Below are 21,009 nucleotides of genomic sequence, written 5' to 3'. Positions count from 1 at the left end.
ATTGTTCCTATACCTATTTATTTAAATTCACGGCATGCATTTAAAAAAAATTTTTTTTTTTTTTTTAAAAAGCTCAGGAAAATGGTAGGCAACATGTTACATACTGGAGGTTAGCATGTTGGGTTCAGCAGCTCCCTTTCAGTAGTGGAAAAAGAGGACTTTGGAAGTTAGCAACAATTATGGGCGTGTTGGCTTTGATCACAAGATAATTACAGATGAGGAAGACTGGCCTATCTTAGTTCAGCCAGTCAGCAGTAGGACAGTGAAGGGGGAGATCAGTGGTATGCATCGGGGCACTGGAGCCCTGGGAACAGGCATAGGATCTTTAATCACTGGAGGCAGAGGGTCCAAGGTGTGGCAGCACCAAAGAGGGTGTTGGGCTCTTAAGCCTCGAGTTCCTTGGGTGTGTCAGAACGGAGTGAGTTTTGGCACACCCTGCATGACCAATCTTGCTCTTCAAATCAAAATAAAATTCTTAAAGTTATCAGGCTTTCATTCAAAAGATCAATTGCTTTACACTGCAATTACATACTGCAAGGGGGAAGATGCTGGCCCACAGGCCATCTCGCCAACATAAAACTTAAGGCTTGATTATAGCCCGAGTGTGGCACTACCTGGAAAAACAAATTAAAATTCATTCTCCAGTGAAGAAAAGAACATTTCAAGTGTACATTGAATCAGACTTTTGGATGTATGGGAATTTCTGTACTCTAAAGTGCTCAGCAATGAGGAATTGCAAGCACAGAGTGATTGCTATTGGAAAAATATCAACTGCAAGTCTCGGCTTTTGAGAGCGGCTGAGATGGATGAAGGAAACGGGGAGTGTAAATGGGATTAGAACTACTTGCTCACGTGGAGTATAAATGCCGAAACAGACTGGTTGGGCCGAATGGCCTGGCTCCATGTTGTAGCTTCTCTGTAAACGAAGGTAGTCAAATATACAACAGAATTTTATTTCAGCTGAGTGGGCAGCACTCTCGCCTCCAAGTCAAAATGTTGTGGCTTCAAGTCGCACTCGAGACTTGAGCACATAATCCAGGCTGACACTCCAGTGCAGTGCTGAGGGAGTGCTGCACTGTCGGCGGTGCCGCCTTTCGGCCGAGACATTAAATCGAGGCCCTGACTGCCCTCTCGGGTGGATGTAAAAGAACCCGTGGCAATGTTCAAAAGGGCAGGGGCGTTCTCCCTGGTGTCCTGGCCAATATTTATCCCTCAATCAACAATCACTAAAAAAAAGAGATTTATTTGGTCCTTATCACATTGCTGTTTGTGGGAGCTTGCTGTGCACAAATTGGCTGCCACGTTTCCTACATTACAACAGTGACTACACTTCAAAAGTACTTCATTGGCTGTGAAGTGCCTTGGGACATCCCGAGATCATGAAAGGCGCTATATAAATGCAGGATCTTTGTACTCTCCGCTTCATCCTTCAACAGGTTCATAATAAAACATTCAACAGGGACCATTCAGGAAAAAGCACCGTTAAAGTCAGATGATTTTTAATCAAATATGGAAAAAGTTTACAATATATAGCAGAGCATTCATATTAATATTTCAAAATGGGTTCCATACAAATTTTGGTGCTTGAGCAGTAATGGGGATCAGCTGCAGTTGCCAAGCTGCTCATACATCATTCTTGAAAATTAGGAGGATTCTGCACGACTCCAGTCATTGATCGGATACGTAAAATCTAACGAGACAATTTTGGTTCAGTGCAAGTTTAATAATCCAACACTATATAGGGTAGGGTATATAACACATCAAATTAGTTTGAAACCGGATTGCAAATAATCAGACAAAAGGACTCCAATTATCACGATCACAGGCTCCTCCATTTTGAATCCATAATACTGCTTTGAATGGACCAAAGAATTAAAATCAAGAGTATTTAGTCAAACACAGTTACAAAATAATGTTGGCAAGGAAAGCCTTGCCAAAGGGGAAAGAGTTAGGTTTTTAATATAGTGGTTTACATTCAGTCTTAAAGTGCATTTGGGAGGAGAGAATCTCTCTGTGCTTCAACTAGTAAAGCTTCAAGTAATTTCTTTGTCAATGGGGCAATTTGTCAGAGATAGCAAGTACCAGACAAAGGTCAGCTGCCCCGAGAGTAGCTCTGGGTAAAGCAGCAATCTTTAACATTGAACTCAATAGATAGTACAACTGTAGAAAACCAGTACAACTGTAGAAAACCTTTCACACAAAATACTTTTCAAATGTTAATCTAATTACATCATATTCAACCGCCCCCCCCCCCCAAGTTTAGATTTACACAGTAAACAATTAATTGCTGTTTCATGTAAATAACTCAGTTCAGGATGCCGAAGCACACAGATGGTTTCATGCAACTTGCGCTCAAATTCAAACACAAATCCTTGAAATGCCACAATACTGCACACATGCTAGTCAATGATAAAAGTTCAGCATTTGACAGAAACAGTTGGGATTAGTAAACCGAGGGGTAGCTTCAATGATTACACTTTACAGTTTTAAACAAATCCTCGGTGCTTGATGTTGGTGTGAAAAAGCATATTACTGTATAAAATCATTAACAGTTCTCAAACAACAAAAAGCAAACAATGCATTTTTTTTTTAAACCAAGAAATTAAGCTGGACAGGTTAACTTCTGTATGTTAAAAATAAGCGAGAACACATTTTTTGGATCAAACATAGATCAGTAAGAATAATTCGCTTTCCTTGGCCTCATAAAATTATAGTTTGGCTCAGGTGAAAGAAAACCTTTAGCTGAATAAAATGGACACAGTACTAGACAGTCCCACACAGATCTCTCTGGTGATTGGTGCTTCTCCAAGCTTAACGGAAGTACAACGCCATCTTTTAGAAACAGTTACAATTTTCACAACTGGAATTTTAAAAAAAAATCTTTAAATCGGTTTACTTTAGAGGCTGTTAAAGGTCCTCACTCAGCAGAGACTGGACTTCCTGCCCATTATTATTGCAAGATACCAAAGCCTGGATTTTCTCTTGTTGATACTGCCGAGCCCGGTTATACAGAAACACTCCAACGATGACCAAAGCCGTCCCAAAGGCCGAGTACGCAGTAATCTTGTTACTGAAGATGATGATACTAAGCCAAATCGAAAGGGCATGCTTCACAGTACTAGCAACACTAAATTGTTGAAAGCAAAGAATAAAACGTTAAACTTGTTCAGTACCAAATCTTTATTTCGCATTGCAATTAATTCCACTCCCCCTCAAGTTTTCAAGCTTCCATCATTTCAACTCTAATTATTAGTGATAATTAGCAAAGCAACCTTTGTTCGTTCTTAAGAAAAAGAGCTGCTTTTATGAAATGTTGAATTAAACAGGTCTGAACTTTTTAAAACACAAAATGATGCTGGGTACAAATAAAGATTTCAATAGAGATCAGCTATCATCAGGTAAAAACAATAGGACCTGAATAAATAATCTGTAAATTAACACTGAATACAAGGAATATAAACAGAAAATGCTGGAAATACTCAGCAGGTCAGGCAGCAGCTGTAGAGAGAGAGAAACAGAGTTAACGTTTCAGGTCGATGACCCTTCGTCATAACTCGAAAAAGTTAGAGATGTAACAGATTTTTAAGCAAGTGCAGGGGCCGGGAGAGGGGAGGAAAGAACAAAAGGGAAGGTCTGTGATAGGGTGGAAGACAGGAGAGATTAAAAGACAAAAGGGATGATGGTGCGAGGCAAAAGGAGAGGTAATGGGACAAGTTAAGAAACAAAAGATGGCTCTAGATGAGGTGTAAATGGCAATGGCAGAATGATCGACAGCTGCCATGTGAGAGAGAAAAGAAGAAAAAGGAATTTATTTTAAAAAATAGGGGCCGAGGTTATGGCCTGAAATTGTTGAACTCTATGTTGGGTCCAGAAGGCTGTAAAGTGCCTAATTGAAAGATGAGGTGCTGTTCCTCGAGCTTACGTTGAGCTTCATTGGAACAGTGTAAGAGGCCGAGGACGGAGAGATCAGAGTGGGAGTGGAGCGGAGAATTAAAGTGACAGGCGACCAGAAGCTCGGGGTCACGCTTACAGACTGAACGGAGGTGTTCTGCAAAGAGGTCACCCAATCTGCGTTTGGTCGCCCCAATGTAAAGGAGACTGCATCGTGAGCAGCGAATACAGTATACTACATTGCAAGAAGTACAAGTAAATCGCTGTCTGATCTGCTGAGTATTTCCAGCATTTTTTGTTTTCATTTCAGATTTCCAGCATCTGCAGTATTTTGCTTTAATACAAGGATGCATGTGGAGGATTAAAATGTTCACATGTATATGGCAAAACAATTTATTTCTGCATCAAAGAGAAGAACTTAATGGGCAAAACTTACAAACTGGAAGTGCAACAAAATGTGTAGCCTTAGGGAAGAAGTATTTGTGAATCTATACTGAGAGTTTTGTAACAGATCATAATGATAAATATGTCAAGGTCAAACCTCTGCTGGGGAGTTTTTAAATTAAAAACTAAATTTCCAGTATGGTCAACAGCAGAGTGTAGTTTTCATATTTCAGTGGCTATTAACAAGTTTCCTATATCCCGGATTTGTTAAGGGAAGGTCGTGTCTGACAAACTTGATTGAATTTTTTGAGGAGGTAACAAGGAGGGTAGATGAGGGTAGTGCGTTTGATGTAGTGTATATGGACTTTAGCAAGGCTTTTGATAAGGTTCCACATGGCAGACTGGTCACGAAGTTAAAAGCCCATGGGATCCAGGGCAATGTGTCAAGTTGGATTCAAAACTGGCTCGGAGACCGGAAGCAGAGGGTAATGGTTGATGGGTGTTTGTGACTGGAAAGCTGTTTCCAGTGGGGTTCCGCAGGGCTCAGTACTAGGTCCCTTGCTTTGTGTGGTATATATCATTGATCTAGACTTGAATATAGGGGGTATGATTAAGAAGTTTGCAGATGATACTAAAATCGGCTGTGTGGTTGATACTGAAGAAGGAAGCTGTAGACTGCAGGAATATATCAATAAATTGGTCAGGTGGACAGAACAGTGGCCAATTGAATTCAATCCAGAGAAGTGTGATGTAATGCATTTGGGGAGGGCTAACAAGGAAAGGGAATTCATATTAAATGGTAGGACACTGAGTAGTGTAGAGGAACAAAGGGACCTTGGAGTGCATGTCCACAGATCCCTGAAGGTAGCAGGCCAGGTAGATAAGGTGATTAAGAAGGCATACGGAATGCTTGCCTTTATTAGCCGTGGCATAGAATACAAGAGCAGGGGGTTTATGCTTCAACTGTATAAAACACTAGTTAGGCCTCAGCTAGAGTACTGCGTGCAGTTCTGGTCACCACATTACAGGAAAGATGTGATAGCACTAGAGAGGGTACAGAGGAGATTCACAAGGGAGTAGAGAATCTTAGCTTTGCGGAAAGACTGGATAGGCTGGGTCTGTTTTTCTTGGAACAGAGGAGGCTGAGAGGAGACCTTATTGAGGTGTATAAAATTATATGGGGCATAGATAAAGTGGATAGAAAGGACCTATTTCCCTTAGCAGAGGGGTCAAAAGCCAGGGGGCACAGATTTAAAGTAATTGGGGGAAGGTTTAGAGGGGATTTGAGGGGAAATTTCTTCACCCAGAGGGTTGTGGGGGTCTGGAACTCACTGCCTGAAAGGGTGGTAGAGGCAGGAACCCTCACCACATTTAAAAAGTACTTGGATGTGCACCTGGGATGCTGTAACCTGCAGGGCTACGGACCAAGAGCTGGGAAGTGGGATTAGGCTGGATAGCTCTTTGTTGGCCGGCGCGGACACGATGGGCCGAAATGGCCTCCTTCCGTGCTGTAACTTTCTATGATTCTATATCGATGATGCATATATTGTGTGAACATTTCACTTGGAGTTTTGTGCCCACTTGACATTCAGCAAGTTTTGCAGCAACAGCTACAGCACGGGTCATAGAAATTAAATAAAGAAAAAAATAACTTACTTTATCATTCTCTGGAGACCACTTATTTCAGCCAAGTTCAGGTCAACTTACACAGGATATGCAAATTATTCAGAACCTCACTGAACCGAAAGTCGTTTTTACGTACTCACTTTGCCTCCCTATGCTACGGACATGCGTCTGCTGGTCAGACAGGTGTCAGTTTAGCATTTGTAGCTGACTCTTTGCTACTTTTTCCACAGAACTATGGCACCAGTACTCCTCTTCCCACTACCACACTCACTGTGCATTCCACATTAAAAAAAAACTATTATCTCAATGCTTCCGAGTCAGAAGGTTGTGGCTTCAATCCCACTCCAGAGACTTGAGCACATAAATCCAGGCTGACACTCCCAGTGCAGTACTGAGGGAATGCTGCACTGTCGGAGGTGCTGTCTTTTGGATAAGACATTAAACCGAGGCCTCATCTACCCTTTCAGGTGGATGTAAAAGATCCCACTGCACTATTCAGAGCATGGGAGTTCTCCCTGATGTCCTGGCAAGTACATATCCCTCAATCAACATCACTAAAACAGATTATCTGGTCATTATCACATTGCTGTTTGCTGGAGCTTGCTGTCCGCAAATTGGCTGCTGCATTTCCTACATTACAACAGTGACTACACTTCAATAGTACTTCATTGGCTGTAATTCAGAGGTCGTGAAAGGCGCTATATAAATGCAAGTGCTTTCATGATCGCTTTCAAATAGATTTCTCATTTGTGTTTTGAGAATCATTGATTGGATATTATGACTTACTTTAAATGCATGACTCACTTCTGTAGAATTGTTCTAGTTTATATTTTAAATTATAAAATATATAATTACAACAGAATACTTTTGCAATTAAGAGTGTAGAACCTACATGAAACTTTCTGGCCTCTTGTGCATCCCTGATTTCCATCGCTCCACCATTGGTGGCCGTGCCTTCAGCTGCCTGGGCCCTAAGCTCTGGAATTTCCTGCCTAAACCTCTCCGTCTCGCTACCCCTCTCTCCTCCTTTAAGTCGCTCCTTACAACCTACCTCTTTGACCAAGCTTTTGGTCATCTGCCCTAGTATCTCCTTATGTGGCTCGGTGTCAAATTTTGTTTGATAATCGCTCCTGTGAAGCACCTTGGGACATTTTACTATGTTAAAGGCACCGTATAAATGCAAGTTGTTGTTGAATACAAAATTTGCAAATTTACAGCAAAAATTTACTGACTTTTTGCTGATGTTAGTGAAAAAACAACTCTCAGTAACATTACGAGGAAAACCGACTCTGGTATTCCAAGGCACTCAGAAGTGCTTTCAGCTTAAGCCTCTTGATGCAATACTTTCTTACACCTCCAGATGGAGCAGCATCCACTGCACTCAGGCATTCCTTCACTTTCCTTTTCAAATGTACACGCAATCATTTTTACTGACTTTTGTCTCTCTGCACATTAGCCTACCTGAAAGTAACAGGCGATATCTTTCCCATTAACGCATATGCAGTCACACTCTGAATATGGAATAAGATTCCATCAATAAGAAGCAGCATCACAACATCTTGGTTAAAACTGAAATTTTCTTCACTCTTTCCCAGGACTGGAATATCCTACAAGACAAAGGAAAGGAACTGGGGGATTTACCTTTACAGCAACTGCACAAAGGCAACCAAAACATGGACTGCTTTGGGTCTATATATTAATCGCGACATTCAAAAAAGCAAATTAAATCTGCCCAGAGTTAGCATACTTAAAAATGGCTAGTTCCATTCAACAATCAGCAAGCATAACTATAATTAGCTCTAATGTTACAATATAAAGTATATGGATATATAAAGCATCACTTACACAGAGAAGGCCATTTGCCTGGTGCACAATACCCTTTTGGTGTTTTATAATAAAAGTTGATCTCCTCCAGTGTTGCTCATGGGCAAAAAAAATGTATGTGTCTCCCTCTCTATGCCCATCTATACTGTGTCTCCCTCTCTATGCCCATCTATACTGTGTCTCCCTCTCTATGCCCATCTATACGGTGTCTCCCTCTCTATGCCTTTCTATACTGTGTCTCCCTCTCTATGCCCATCTATACGGTGTCTCCCTCTCTATGCCTTTCTATACTGTGTCTCCCTCTCTATGCCCATCTATACGGTGTCTCCCTCTCTATGCCCATCTATACTGTGTCTCCCTCTCTATGCCCATCTATACGGTGTCTCCCTCTCTATGCCTTTCTATACTGTGTCTCCCTCTCTATGCCCATCTATACTGTGTCTCCCTCTCTATGCCTTTCTATACTGTGTCTCCCTCTCTATGCCTTTCTATACTGTGTCTCCCTCTCTATGCCCATCTATACTGTGTCTCCCTCTCTATGCCCATCTATACTGTGTCTCCCTCTCTATACCTTTCTATACTGTGTCTCCCTCTCTATGCCCATCTATACTGTGTATCCCTCTCTATGCCTTTCTATTTAACTTCCACTTTCGACCGCCCTCCTTTTTCACACTCTATGTTTATGGCTGCAAGACATTTTATTGTCATTTCTGTATCTGTCCGTCTCCCAAGACTTTTTCACTTTCTGCAAGTCTGTCCTTCCTTCCGTCTCGTCTGTGTATGTCCGTTGTACAGTTTGTGTGCATCTGTCTGCATGTCCCTTTCTCGGTGTAGCATTGGGCTGGCACGGAGGGCATGAGAAGTCAAGTATGGGGATAACAAAAGTGTGTGGATAAGGGTTTTAGTGGTGGGGGGGGGGGGGGAGGTAAATGCAGAGCCAGAAATTGAAATGAGCAAGCTTGATTTATGGATATCATGGGTTTCAAACTCAACTAAAGATCAAACAGGGCACTGAGGTTACCCATCTGACTCATCCCGAGCTAGCCGACGGGAAGAGGGATGGAGTCAGGTCAAGGGTAAGGATTTTCAGCAGAAACTAAGTAGGTAGCTTTAGTCAACCTAATGCTCAGTCGAGTTCTGGCTAATCAACAATTTAATTAGAAAAGCAAATTGACACCACAAAGAGTTGCCAATGGAGTCAAGTGTCATAGGGAGATAGGTCTAGAATAACATACATGTGGAAGCTCACCTCATAGTTAAGGAGAACTTGTAAATTAGCAAAAGGAAGGGGCAGAGGACAGCACCGTGGGCTATTCCCGAGGTGTCCGAGAGAGAAGAAGCCATTGCACAGGTCTTCAGAATAGTGGCTCTCTGATTCTACAGTTGGGATAAGACTGCTGGTTTTAGTTCTGTAAACTCGAGGAGCCAGGCCGTTGTGCTCGCTCAGAGTCTCAGTGTTAAACGTAGATTCCAGTGTGCCTACTAAAGACCAGATTCCAACTTGGGCTATAAAAGCACAAAGCACATGGAGAATGCTCTCCTGAAATAGGGTGAATTTTAAAAATTGCAAGTAAAAGCCTCTTAAACATTCCACAATAGTTTATGACTACACTCTTGGGGCAACCTCTTAAAGCTCTTGTGAGCTGCAGTAATAATTTTAACCAAAATTTAACTTAAAAAAAAATCTGCATGAAGGCACTGCACAACATGGGCTCACACCCAGAAATGCTCACTCAGACATCCCGTTTTAACTAAAATATCGGAAGATGGCATGCTAATCTTGGGCCACTCCCAGATCTTTTATAGAATGGAACATTCAAAAAGTCAGGAGGTGGTACCCTTCTCGTTCTTGCATTGGATGGTGTGGGAGAACCAAAGAAAAAAAATAAAATTTAAAAACAAGACACTGAATAAAGATACGCTCCATGCGTTTCTCTAAATTTACTTCATAAAATGTAATTCTCCTCCTCCCCACCCCAGAATGCATTTGACATAAACAAAATATTATGAGAGCCAACACGCACGGTAACCAAAAGGGTTCATTCTACTCTTTATGCAGGACTAGACATCGACACGGTTTGCTAATTTTCTGCATTTTATTTAAAATGCTTTCGATGTTTCTGCTGATTTAAGACCTCAAATTTTGAATGAGGCCCAAGAGCAAGCTGCTGCCCCATCCTTTCAGCTACAGGAGGTGCATAACATAGGAGGTCCACCAAAAGGAGAAAATACAGGTGGCTTTAAAAAAAGGCAATATATTCTCGAAGAGTGCACGACATCCCTCACATATTTTAAAAAAAAACCAAAAAGGACATGTAAAATGACTTTAAAACACTAGACTGTTGCAAGTAAAGGTCACTGCAACCAGGTTGAATTATTTCTGCTCTCGGGCAGATCCAGGATAAAAAGCTCACATCAAAAGATAAAAACCTTGCATGGGAACAGAAAGAAGAATCTGGTTTGAGGTATTCCTTTGGTCCATTCCTAAATATATATCTGTATGTTCAAAAAGAATGGTGTTTAGGTTTGGGGGGGGGAACCAGGCCTCTTTTTGGTGAGCTGAAAACTAGCACTACAGCTCCTAAATAAGTCCTCTTACCATAAGAAAAATCCATGCCGGAATTAGCATCACCACAGCAGCAGCACTGGTGTAGAACTGCAGTTCAGGTGGTCTAGAAATCCAGAGACAGCATATTGTAAAATAGACAGAAATCTTACAACATCCTACTTCACCGAAAAACAGTTTTGCTCCAGCAGATTGGAATGTATCAGTAATGGCAGTTTTACGCTACTTTCAACTACCGTTAAATGGAGAATTTAGATGTAGCTTCGGAGGTGACCAAATATTAGACATTATAGATTATTTCAGGCTAAAAGCCCCAAGATTACAAATGCATACAAGTGGATAAAAGCATCCGACACAGTATAAATGCTGTTATAATGAAAGTGCGCTGGTAGAATTCTATCGTTGTCCTACAAGTCTAGTTTCGGCCAGCAACTTGCAACATTTGCAATTCTGCGCTTAGTCCAACTAACTATAAAATAAAAATACATTTCATTATTTGCCAGTTTCTACCTCTAGGGAACAATTTCCTTACATGCATTGGTGTATAATGATTAAAATGTTAAGTTTTTATACCTAAATAAATCAAGCACAGAGTCATAACGACACAGGAGGCCATTCAGCCCATCAAGTCCGTGCCGGCTCTCTGTAGAGCAATCCAGTCAGTCCCATTCCCCCGCTCTATCCCCGTAGCCCTGCAAGTTTATTTCCCTCAAGTGCCTATCCAGTCTCCCCTTGAAAACATCGAGTGTCTCCGCTTCCACCACTTCCGTCGGCAGCGAGTTCCAGGTCCTCACCACTCGCTGCGTAAAAAAGTTTTTCCTCACATCCCCCCCTGTATCTCTTGCCCAAAACCTTAAATCTGTGTCCCCTAGTCCTTGTACCATCAACTAGTGGGAACAGCCTTTCCCCGTCTAGCCTATCCAAACCCATCATAATCTTGTACACCTCTAGCAAATCACCCCTCAACCTCCTTTGCTCTAATGGAAACAAATCCAGCTTCTCCAACCTGTCCTTGTAGCTAAGATCCCCCCATCCCCAGAACCATTCTGGTAAATCTCCTCTGCACCCTCTCAAGGGCCTTCACATCCTTCCTAAAATGTGGTGACCAGAACTGAACAGCAGCCTTCACTTTTCATTAATGAAAATTTCTAAGTAGTTTATCCAATTTCGATCACATGACTGCAGTGGAGTCTTTGCCAGGATGCATTTATACTGCATCAAATAAACTGAGCGAAATTTGCTCTAAAGTCAGTTTTGGGATTGGAGAGCCAATCCACACTGCCTCCGCTAAAGCTCAACCGCACTTCCTGGCTTTCAAATCACTGAAGCTTGTTGATGTTGCTGTATCACCATGTGTGTGATTACACAATATTCAAAGCACATGCAATAGCTTCTAAAATTTACCAGCAATGACAAAATATATCATTCAGTATCCCCAGGAAGGATATCCAATTCTTTAGTAAATTTTCCAACTTTCTTGCTTAGCTGTCAAAGTTCCAGGCCTTCCCTCACTCCACTGCGGACTTTGAAACCCATACTGCAGCAGCCCGTGTTTACACTGCAGCCTAGGGTTTTTTTTTAAAAAATATAAACACGCCAACCAGGGACGGCAGCACAGCAGAAACTTTGCTGCGACATTAAAGTTGGTGTGTAAATACATCCCAAAACTCATCCATCTCACACACATGTTCTGTGCAGAAAGGCAAACTGTAATGCAAGGGAGTCTGCGCTCAGGCAGCGTGACTGAAGAAGCAATGGCACAATAAAGAAGCAACAGCAAGTCTGAGACACAAAGTACGGTGGTGGGAGGAAGACTGGGAAAGTATTGGTTAGCAAATAGAGGGAAAGGCACAAGTTCAAATGTAAATGAAAGTTTGATTTGATTTTGATCAAACGACGTGATACAGAGGGAGTCACACCGAGTAAAATAATTAACTGCAATGATACTAAACAGATGAACAGTAGGGGGGAGGTGTGGGACGGTAGCAGTGTGGTCATGTTACTGGACTAGTAATTGAGAGGCCTGGACTAAAGATCCGGAGACACGAGTTCAAAATCCCACCATGGCAGCTGACGGATTTAAATTCAGTTAATTAATAAATCTGGAATAAAAAGCTAGTATCAGGAATGGTTAACCATGAAACTACCGTTTTGCCATAAAAACCCATCTGGTTCACTAATGTCCTTTAGGGAAGGAAATCTGCCGTCCTTACCCAGTCTGGCCTATATGTGACTCCAGACCCACAGCAATGTGGTTGACTCTTAACTTCCCTCTGAAATGGCCGAGCGAGACACTCAGTTGTAACAAACCGCTACAAAGAAGTACACCTTCACCGCACAGACTGCAGCGGTTCAAGGCAGCGGCTCACCACCACCTTCTCAAGGGCAATTAGGGATGGGCAATAAATTCTGGTCTTGCCAGCAACGCCCACATCCAGTGAACGAATTTTAAAAAAATGAAATTAAATTGATTGATACTTACGAGAATTTATACTTGTCTCCACTAAGTAATTTTTTAGAGAAGACATTCTGTAAACTAAAGAGAAATGCGTTACCACAACTGCCACTTCAGAGTAACGGACGAATTTATACAGCTTAGTCAGCAACCATTTCCTTGGCTAGAAATCTAAAGTTTAAAATGAATATAGTAAGCCTTTATCATATTACACCAAAATAGCACACTATAGATGAGGCAAATTGCAATGCGAGTGGGAGACAGGAATTTAGGAGAACAGTGTTAAATGAGCCTGCAAATGTAACTGCAATATCCCAAGAATTTGGCATTAGGTTCCAAAGGCTGTAAGCTAGATTCAGCAGCTACTGAACCACTGCATTTGAAGAGAGTTTGAGATTGCTGCTGATTTTAACAGTGAGGGGGGAAAAAATAGAGCCACTACTTTTAGAAAATCTAACTACAGTTTTCTAATTTAAGGGCTTTTCTTTTTGTATTCATTAAGGGTATTCATTTTTTTTTTACAAAATAGGTGTTAATAAACAAGCGAGCTAGACTGGTGGAAAGCAACAGACTTTGCTTCTCAGAGCTATGCTGAGACTTACTTAAATGTGCTTGTTAAAGGCTAGTTAGGCCAATCAGAAGAATTGCACGGAGATGGAGGCGAGGGGAAAATAGAAACACAAATTAACTCATGTTCAGTCCTGTGTGTTAATATAGAACGGGAAAGATTTTAATAACTATTTTCATTAAAAAAAATGTTTTAATGGAATGATACTGATTTGTGTATATCCAGTAATAAAAGGCAGATGATCAATAAATATTTATCTGAAATCCACTGCATGGAACATAGAATTTACAGCACAGAGAGGCCGTTCGGCCCAACCAGTCCATGCCGGTGTTTATGCTCCACACGAGCCTCCTTCCAACCCTCTTCATCTCAACCCATCGGCATAACCCTCTATTCCCTACTCCCTCATGTGTTTATCCAGCTTCCCTAAAGGCATCGATACTATTCGCCTCAACCACTCCCTGTGGGAGCGAGTTCCACGTTCTCACCACTCTCTGGGTGAAGAAGTTTCTCCTGAATTCCCTATTGGATTGATTAGTAACTATCTTAAATTTATGGCCCCTAGTTTTGGTCATCCACACAAGTGGAAACGTCTTCTCTACGTCTATCCTATCAAACCCTTTCATAATCTTAAAGACTCAGCCTTCAGCCTTCTCTTTTCTAGAGAAAAGAGCCCCAGCCCGTTCAGTCTACCTCTTAGTTCTGGTATCATCCTAGTAAATCTTTTTTGCACCTTCTCAAGTGGCTCTATATCCTTTTTATAATATGGAGACCAGAACTATGAACAGTACTCCAAGTGTGGTCTAACCAAGGTTCTATACAAGGTTAACATAACTACTCTGCTTTTCTTAAACCCCTCTCCCCTGTCTCCTCCACCCTCACCTCCGATAACAAGTACGAGGAGCTCATGGACTTCTTTGTCTCTAAGATTGAGACCATCCATTCAGCTGCCTCTGCCACTTCCTTTCCTTCCCCTAGCCCACTGGGCCAAACTTCCTCTAAGGTTCCCCCCTGCCCTAGCCCTGAACTCACATCTTTCTCCAGTTTCTCTCCGATCTCCCCTCATGATCTCTCTGCACTCATCTTGTCCATGAGACCCACTTCCTGCTCCCTCGACCCTATTCCCACCAAACTGCTGACCACCCAACTTCCTTTTCTGGCTCCCATGTTAGCTGATATTGTTAACGGTTCTCTCTCCTCAGGTACTGTCACCCTCTCCCTCAAATCTGCCATCATCTCCCCTCTCCTCAAAAAACAAACCTTGATCCTTCCGTCCTTGCAAACTACCGCCCCACATCCAACCTCCCTTTCCTCCTCAAAGTCCTTGAACATGTTCTCGCCTCCCAAATCCGTGCCCATCTTTCCCGCAATGCCATGTTTGAATCCCTCCAATCAGGTTTCTGCCCTTGCCACAGTACCGAAACAGCTCTCATCAAAGTCACAAATTACGTCCTTTGTGACTGTGACAAAGGTAAACTATCCCTCCTCGTCCTCCTTGACTTGTCTGCAGCCTTTGACACGGTTGACCACTCCATCCTTCAACGCCTCTCCACCATCATCCAGCTGGGTGGGACTGCACTCGCCTGGTTCCATTCTTATCTATCTAATCGTAACCAGAGAATCACCTGCAACGGCTTCTCTTCCCGCTCCCGCATCGTTACCTCTGGTGTCCCCCAAGGATCTATCCTTGGCCCCCTCCTATTTCTCATCTACATGTTGCCCCTTGGTGACATCATCCGAAAACACAGCCTCAGTTTCCACATGTACGCTGACTACACCCAGCTCTACCTCACCACCTCTTCTCTCGACCTCTCCACGGTGTCTAAATTGTCAGACTGCTCGTCAGACTATCCAATTATGGATGAGCCAAAATTTTCTCCAATTAAATATTGGGAAGACCGAAGCTATTGTTTTCGATTCCCGCCACGAACTCCGTTCCCGAGCCACTGACTCCATCCCTCTCCCTAACATCTGTCTGAGGCTGAACCAGACTGTTCGCAACCTTGGTGTCATATTTGACCCGGAAATTAGCTTCCGACCACTTATCCGTGGCATAACTAAAACCGCCTACTTCTACCTCCGTAACATCGCTCGTCTCCACCCCGCCTCAGCTCATCCGCTGCTGAAACCCTCATCCATGCCTTTGTTACCTCTAGATTTGACTATTCCAACACACTCCTGGCTGGCCTCCCACATTCTACCCTACGTAAACTTGAGGTCATCCAAAACTCGGCTGCCCATGTCCTAACTCGCACCAAGTTCCGTTCGCCCATCACCCCTGTGCTCGCTGACCTACATTGGCTCCCGCTCCCTTCCTATCTCTAGTCTCCTTCAGCAACCCCCCCGCCACCCTTTGGTGGCCGTGCCTTCTGTTGCCTGGGCCTTAATCTCTGGAATTCCCTGCCTAAACCTCTCCGCCGCGCTACCTCTCCTCCTTTAAGGCGCTCCTTAAAACCGACCTCTTTGACCAAGCTTTTGATCACCTGCCCCAATTTATCTTTATGTGGATCGGTGTCAAATTTTTTGTCTTAAAATACTCCTGTGCAGCGCCTTGGGACATTTTACTACGTTAAAGGCGCTCTATCTAGGTCATTAATATAGATTGTAAATAGCTGAGGCCCCAACACTGACAGCCTACATCCTAGGGTTCTAAAAAAGAGGTGGCTGAAGAGATAGTGGATGCATTGGCTTTGATCTTCAAAAATTCCCTAGATTCTGGAGAGGTCCCAGCAGATTGGAAGGTCACAAATGTAACACCGCTATTCAAGAAAGGAGGGAGAGAAAAAACAGGGAACCACAGGCCAGTTAGCCTGACATCAGTCGTCAGAAAAATGCTGGAATCCATTGTTAAGGAAGTGGTATCAAGTCACTTAGAAAATCATAACAAGATTAGGTAGAGTCAACATGGTTTTATGAAAGGGAAATCATGTTTGACAAATTTATTAAGAGTTTTTTGAGGATGTAACTAGCAGGGTAGATAAAGGGGAACCAGTGGATGTAGTTTATTTGGATTTCCAAAAGGCATTCGATAAGGTGCCACATAAAAGATTATTACACAAGATTAGGGCTCATGGGGTTGGGGGTAATATAGTAGCATGGATAGAGGATTGGTTAACGGACAGAAAACAGAGAGTAGGAATAAACTGATCTTTTTTAGGTTGGCAGGCTGTAACTAGTGGGGTGCCGCAAGGATCAGTGTTGGGGCCTCAGCTATTTACAATCTATATTAATGGCCTAGATGATGGGACCGAGTGTAATGTGACGTAAGAAAACTACTAGGCACTTGGTCTAAGCGTTAAACAAAGCTTTAATCAACTGTTTTACAACATGGAGGTCTAGTTGTGTCCTTCACTAGTTCCTGTTAAGAATGTCCTGCGCAAGCTGGGCCCGTGCCCGAGTATTTATACTCTCCCTGGACAGCGCCACCCGCAGGCCGCTCAGTTGATTCATGTCATAATGTATCCAAGTTTGCTGATGATACAAAGCTAGGTGGGACAGTAAGCTGTGAGGAGAACACAGAGTCTGCAAAGGGATACAGATAGACTAAGTGAGTGGGCAGAAAGGTGGCAGATGGAGTATAATGTAGGGAAATGTGAGGTTATTCACTTTGGTAGGAAGAATAGAAAAACAGAATATTTTTTTAAATGGTGAGAAACCTTTAAATGTTGGTGTTCAGAGAGATTTGGATGTCCTCGTGCAAGAAACACAGAAAGCTAGCATACAGGTACAGCAAGCAATAAGGAAGGCAAATGGCATGTTGGCCTTTATTGCAGAGGTTGGAGTAAAAGAGTGAGGAAGTCTTGCTACAATTGTACAGGGCCTTGGTGAGACCACACCTGGAGTACTGTGCACAGTTCTGGTCTCCTTATCTAAGGAAGGATATACTTGCCTTGGAGGCGGTGCAACGAAGGTTCACTAGATTGATTCCTGGGATGAGAGGGCTGTCCTACGATGAGAGATTGTGTAGACTGGGCCGATACTCTCTGGAGTTTAGAAGAATGAGAGGTGATCTCATTGAAACATACAAGATTCTGAAGGGGATTGACAGGGTAGATACTGAGAGGTTGTTTCCCTGGCTGGAGAGTCTAGAACTAGGGGGCATAGTCTCAGGATAAGGGGTCGACCATTTAAGACCGAGATGAGGAGGAATTTCTTCACTCAGAGGGTTGTGAACCTTTGGAGTTCTCTGCCCCAGAGGGCTGTGAATGCCGAGTCTTTGGGTATATTCAAGGCCGAGATCGATAGATTTTTGGACTCTAGGGTTATGGAGATCGGGCAGGAAAGTGGAGTTGAAGTCGATGATCAGCCATGATCTTATTGAATGGCGGAGCAGGCTCGAGGGGCCGAATGGTCTACTCCTGCTCCTAATTCTTATGTTGTTATGTTCTATATAAATACAAGTTGTTGTTGTTTCAATTCTATCCCTCTAGAAATGAACACCAGTGCTTTTTTTTATTGAATGGCCTTATTAACCTGCGTCGCTACTTTTAGTGATTTGTGTGTCTGTATCCCTTTGCTCCTCTACCTCATTTAGAGAGTTATTTTCCCAGGAGTATGTGGCTTCCTTATTCTTCCGAATTGTTCACTGCACGGGAAGCACTTGGAGACATGAGAAATACGACAAGGCACTATATAAATTCATAAGTCCTTTTCCGCTAAAATAGCTGCATTCATTCTTTGGGCTTTAGAAATCATGCAACAACCCTCAATGAAACACAAAAGTAAAAATATTTTTGGTATGTGTATGGAACAAAATAGGCTAGCAACATTACATGTTCCATTCCAGATCCAATACTGCTGGGCTAACAGTGCTAATAAGGGATCTTTAAACTTGTGCACTGCAGCTAAATGCTGCATATAGCCATGTGATTTACAAGCACGGAAGTTTCAAAACTCCCCAATTAAAAAAAAAAATGGAAATGTGTATAAAAAGTACTTACCAGTCCATGATATTGGTGGACAAAGCAGCGGAGAAGCCAAGCATGTTAAAGCTGATTTCTGTGACTGTACACAAAGCCAATCCACCCATTATAGGCATTAAAGACATGTTAACCCATAAACCTAGGATTGCAAAGCAGAAGAGATAATGTAGTAATACAACAACAACTTGCATTTACAGAACACCAAAAACGTAGTAAAACGTCCCACGGCGCTTCACAGGAGCATCATCAAGTAAATTGACACCGAGCCACATAAACTATTAGGACAGATGCCCAAAAGATTGGTCAAAGAGTCAAGTTTTAAGGGGCGTCTTAAAAAGGAGAGAGGTCGAGAGGTTTAGGGAGGGAATTCCAGAATTTAGGCGGCTGGAAGCACAGCCGCCAATCGTGGAGCAATTAAAATAGGGGACACGCAAGAGGCCAGAATTAGAGGAGCGTAGAGATCTCAGAGGGTTGTAGGGCTGGAGAAGGTTACAGGGATAGGGAGGGGCGAGGCCACGCAGGGATTTGAAAACAAGGATGAGAATTTTTTTTAATTGAGGCGTTACCAGACGGGGAGCCAATGTAGGTCAGCGAGCACAGTGATGGGTGAACGGGACTTGGTGTGAGTTAGGATACGTGCAGTAGATTTTGGATGAGCTTAAGTTTATAGAGGGTGGAAGATAGGAAGCCGCCCAGGAGTGTGTTGGAATAGTCAAGTCTAGAGGTAACAAAGGCATGGATGAGGGTTTCAGCAGCAGATGAGCTGAGGCAAGGGTGGAGTCCATTATACTAGGATAGGATCCTTGTGGTTTGATATGAAGGATGTGTAAAATGTACATATTTAATAAACTAGGATTTAGATATTTGTTGTGGTATAATCTACAAGAATTCCTACAGATCCCAAGTGACATGAATCAACTGAGCGGCCTGCGGGTGGCGCTGTCCAGGGAGAGTATAAATACTCGGGCACGGGCCCAGCTTGCGCAGGACATTCGTAACAGGAACTAGTGAAGGACACAACCAGATCTCCATGTTGTAAAACAGTTGATTAAAGCTTTAACGCTTAGACCAAGTGCCGAATAGTTTTCTTACGTCACCAAGTATCCTCCAAGTTCCATTAAGATAGGACAAGAGCATGAGCAACAGGGGAAGTTTATTTTCTAACATTATTTGCACAGGTAAATTGGCACTTATGACCACAATCCATGATTACCATTGGGGGACAGAGTTTTGGCAATATTACAATTATATTTACTATCAAAACAAGACTGCTTACCTGTGTATTCTCCCAGAATAAGCCTAGACATAATTACAGTGAAGATTGGCGCTGAACTTTTTACAGTCTCTGCAAATGAAACGGCTACATTCTTTAGGCTTACCAGTCCCAAAACTACAGTAGCAAACCTGCACAACAAAAAAAAGCACATCAGCAAATCCCTTTAGTGAAATTTAAAAGCAAGCAGAAAGTATTCAGTGGCAGTTATAGTCAGTATTAATCATGAACAAATACAGATTGTTTAAGACAATGCAGATTAATGAAGTAAAAGTCCGCAAGAGTTACTGCATTCAACTTGGAGGCATCGCTCTTAGTGTAGTTTGATGATGTTCAATTTAATAACATATTTAGAGGGATCAAAAATATTCTGTAAATTATGAAATTTGATTATCTAATAACAAAGAATTCCCAATATTTTTAATTTGTACTTTAGTCCCTTATTCAAGCTGTTTGCACACAGGACCATCGACTATTACTCCAATAGTTGGGTAGAAATGTGTTGAATAACGGACTATGGAATTCGCTGCAATGGCGATATTAGTGACCAATGCTAGAAGTTAGACTGCTGTGCACCCTGATCCGCTAGCCAATATTTGCTGGAGAACTGATTAGAACATCCTGCAGGGAACATAGTGGCAAATCCGAACTGTGGCCAATGGTCAAAGTAAAAGCTCATTGCGATGGATGCTAGTCAGGGCCGGAAGTGTTTAAATAGATGTTTAAAAGTTGAACTGATGGGCAGAAGCAAGCACAAATTCAAGTTATAGAGAGCTGATTCTCCTTAAAGACTGTTTTTATACCTGTCTGGCTAGTTCATTAAATAGAACAGTGACCCCCCCCCACCCATTGAGGTTGTATGAACAGTATGGAAGCCAGAGGGTTTTTAGTCTTCATTCATTTTAGACCACATTCACATCGCATAGCATTAAAGATTCATATTACTGTACATATAAAAAAGTCACATTCGGATGGTAGTTTAAGGCTAGGAACCAGCAACCCACTCTCCCCGGTTTTATACGATTTCTGTTACTTTCCACTAAGACCGAGCTGAGGAGGAATTTCTTCACTCCGAGGGCGGTGGATCTTTGGAATTCTCTGCCCCAGAGGGCTGTGGATGCTCAGTCGTTGAGTATATTCAAGGCTGAGATCGAGAGATTTTTGGACTCTAGGGGAATCGGGCGGGAAAGTGGAGTTGAGATCGAAGATCATATTGAATGGCGGAGCAGGCTCGAGGGGCCGTATGGCCTACTCCTGCTCCGAATTCTTATGTTCTTATGCAATAGTGACAGTGTCTTAACTGCACCACTGAATATAAAGAGCACCTAATGAGGGCGACATAATTATTTCTTAATTTAAACAGTAAACTACGATTCCAAAAACACTGAACCCACTGGCACCATTCTACAACAGTTTAAGTGGCACTGGCAATCACAGCACCACACAAGGTGGTGGACGTACTCACCAAGCCACTGGGGAGTTTAGCTTTCTCTTCACTTG

The 21,009-nt window shown here is 42.5% G+C and overlaps 1 protein-coding gene across 1 annotated transcript in view; it reads right to left on the bottom strand.

Moving 5' to 3' along the window:
• Positions 1 to 1,482: 1,482 nt before the first annotated feature.
• LOC147100904 (solute carrier family 35 member E2A) overlaps positions 1,483 to 21,009 on the bottom strand; it is a 34,986-nt gene continuing 15,459 nt past the window's right edge. The window contains exons 4-9 of the mRNA XM_085967496.1: positions 19,513 to 19,640; positions 18,255 to 18,375; positions 12,774 to 12,827; positions 10,325 to 10,397; positions 7,363 to 7,508; positions 1,483 to 3,127 (exon numbers count right to left, since the gene is read on the bottom strand). Coding sequence (XP_085823622.1) covers positions 2,908 to 3,127; positions 7,363 to 7,508; positions 10,325 to 10,397; positions 12,774 to 12,827; positions 18,255 to 18,375; positions 19,513 to 19,640 — 742 coding nt within the window. The 3' untranslated portion in view covers positions 1,483 to 2,907. The remainder of the gene's footprint in view (positions 3,128 to 7,362; positions 7,509 to 10,324; positions 10,398 to 12,773; positions 12,828 to 18,254; positions 18,376 to 19,512; positions 19,641 to 21,009) is intronic.

The sequence above is a fragment of the Somniosus microcephalus genome, chromosome 25 (assembly GCF_052327205.1).
Source record: "Somniosus microcephalus isolate GS21.2 chromosome 25, FLI_Smic_1.0, whole genome shotgun sequence".
NCBI classification, from domain to species: Eukaryota; Metazoa; Chordata; class Chondrichthyes; order Squaliformes; family Somniosidae; genus Somniosus; species Somniosus microcephalus.
This window is presented reverse-complemented; position numbering and strand designations above follow the sequence as displayed.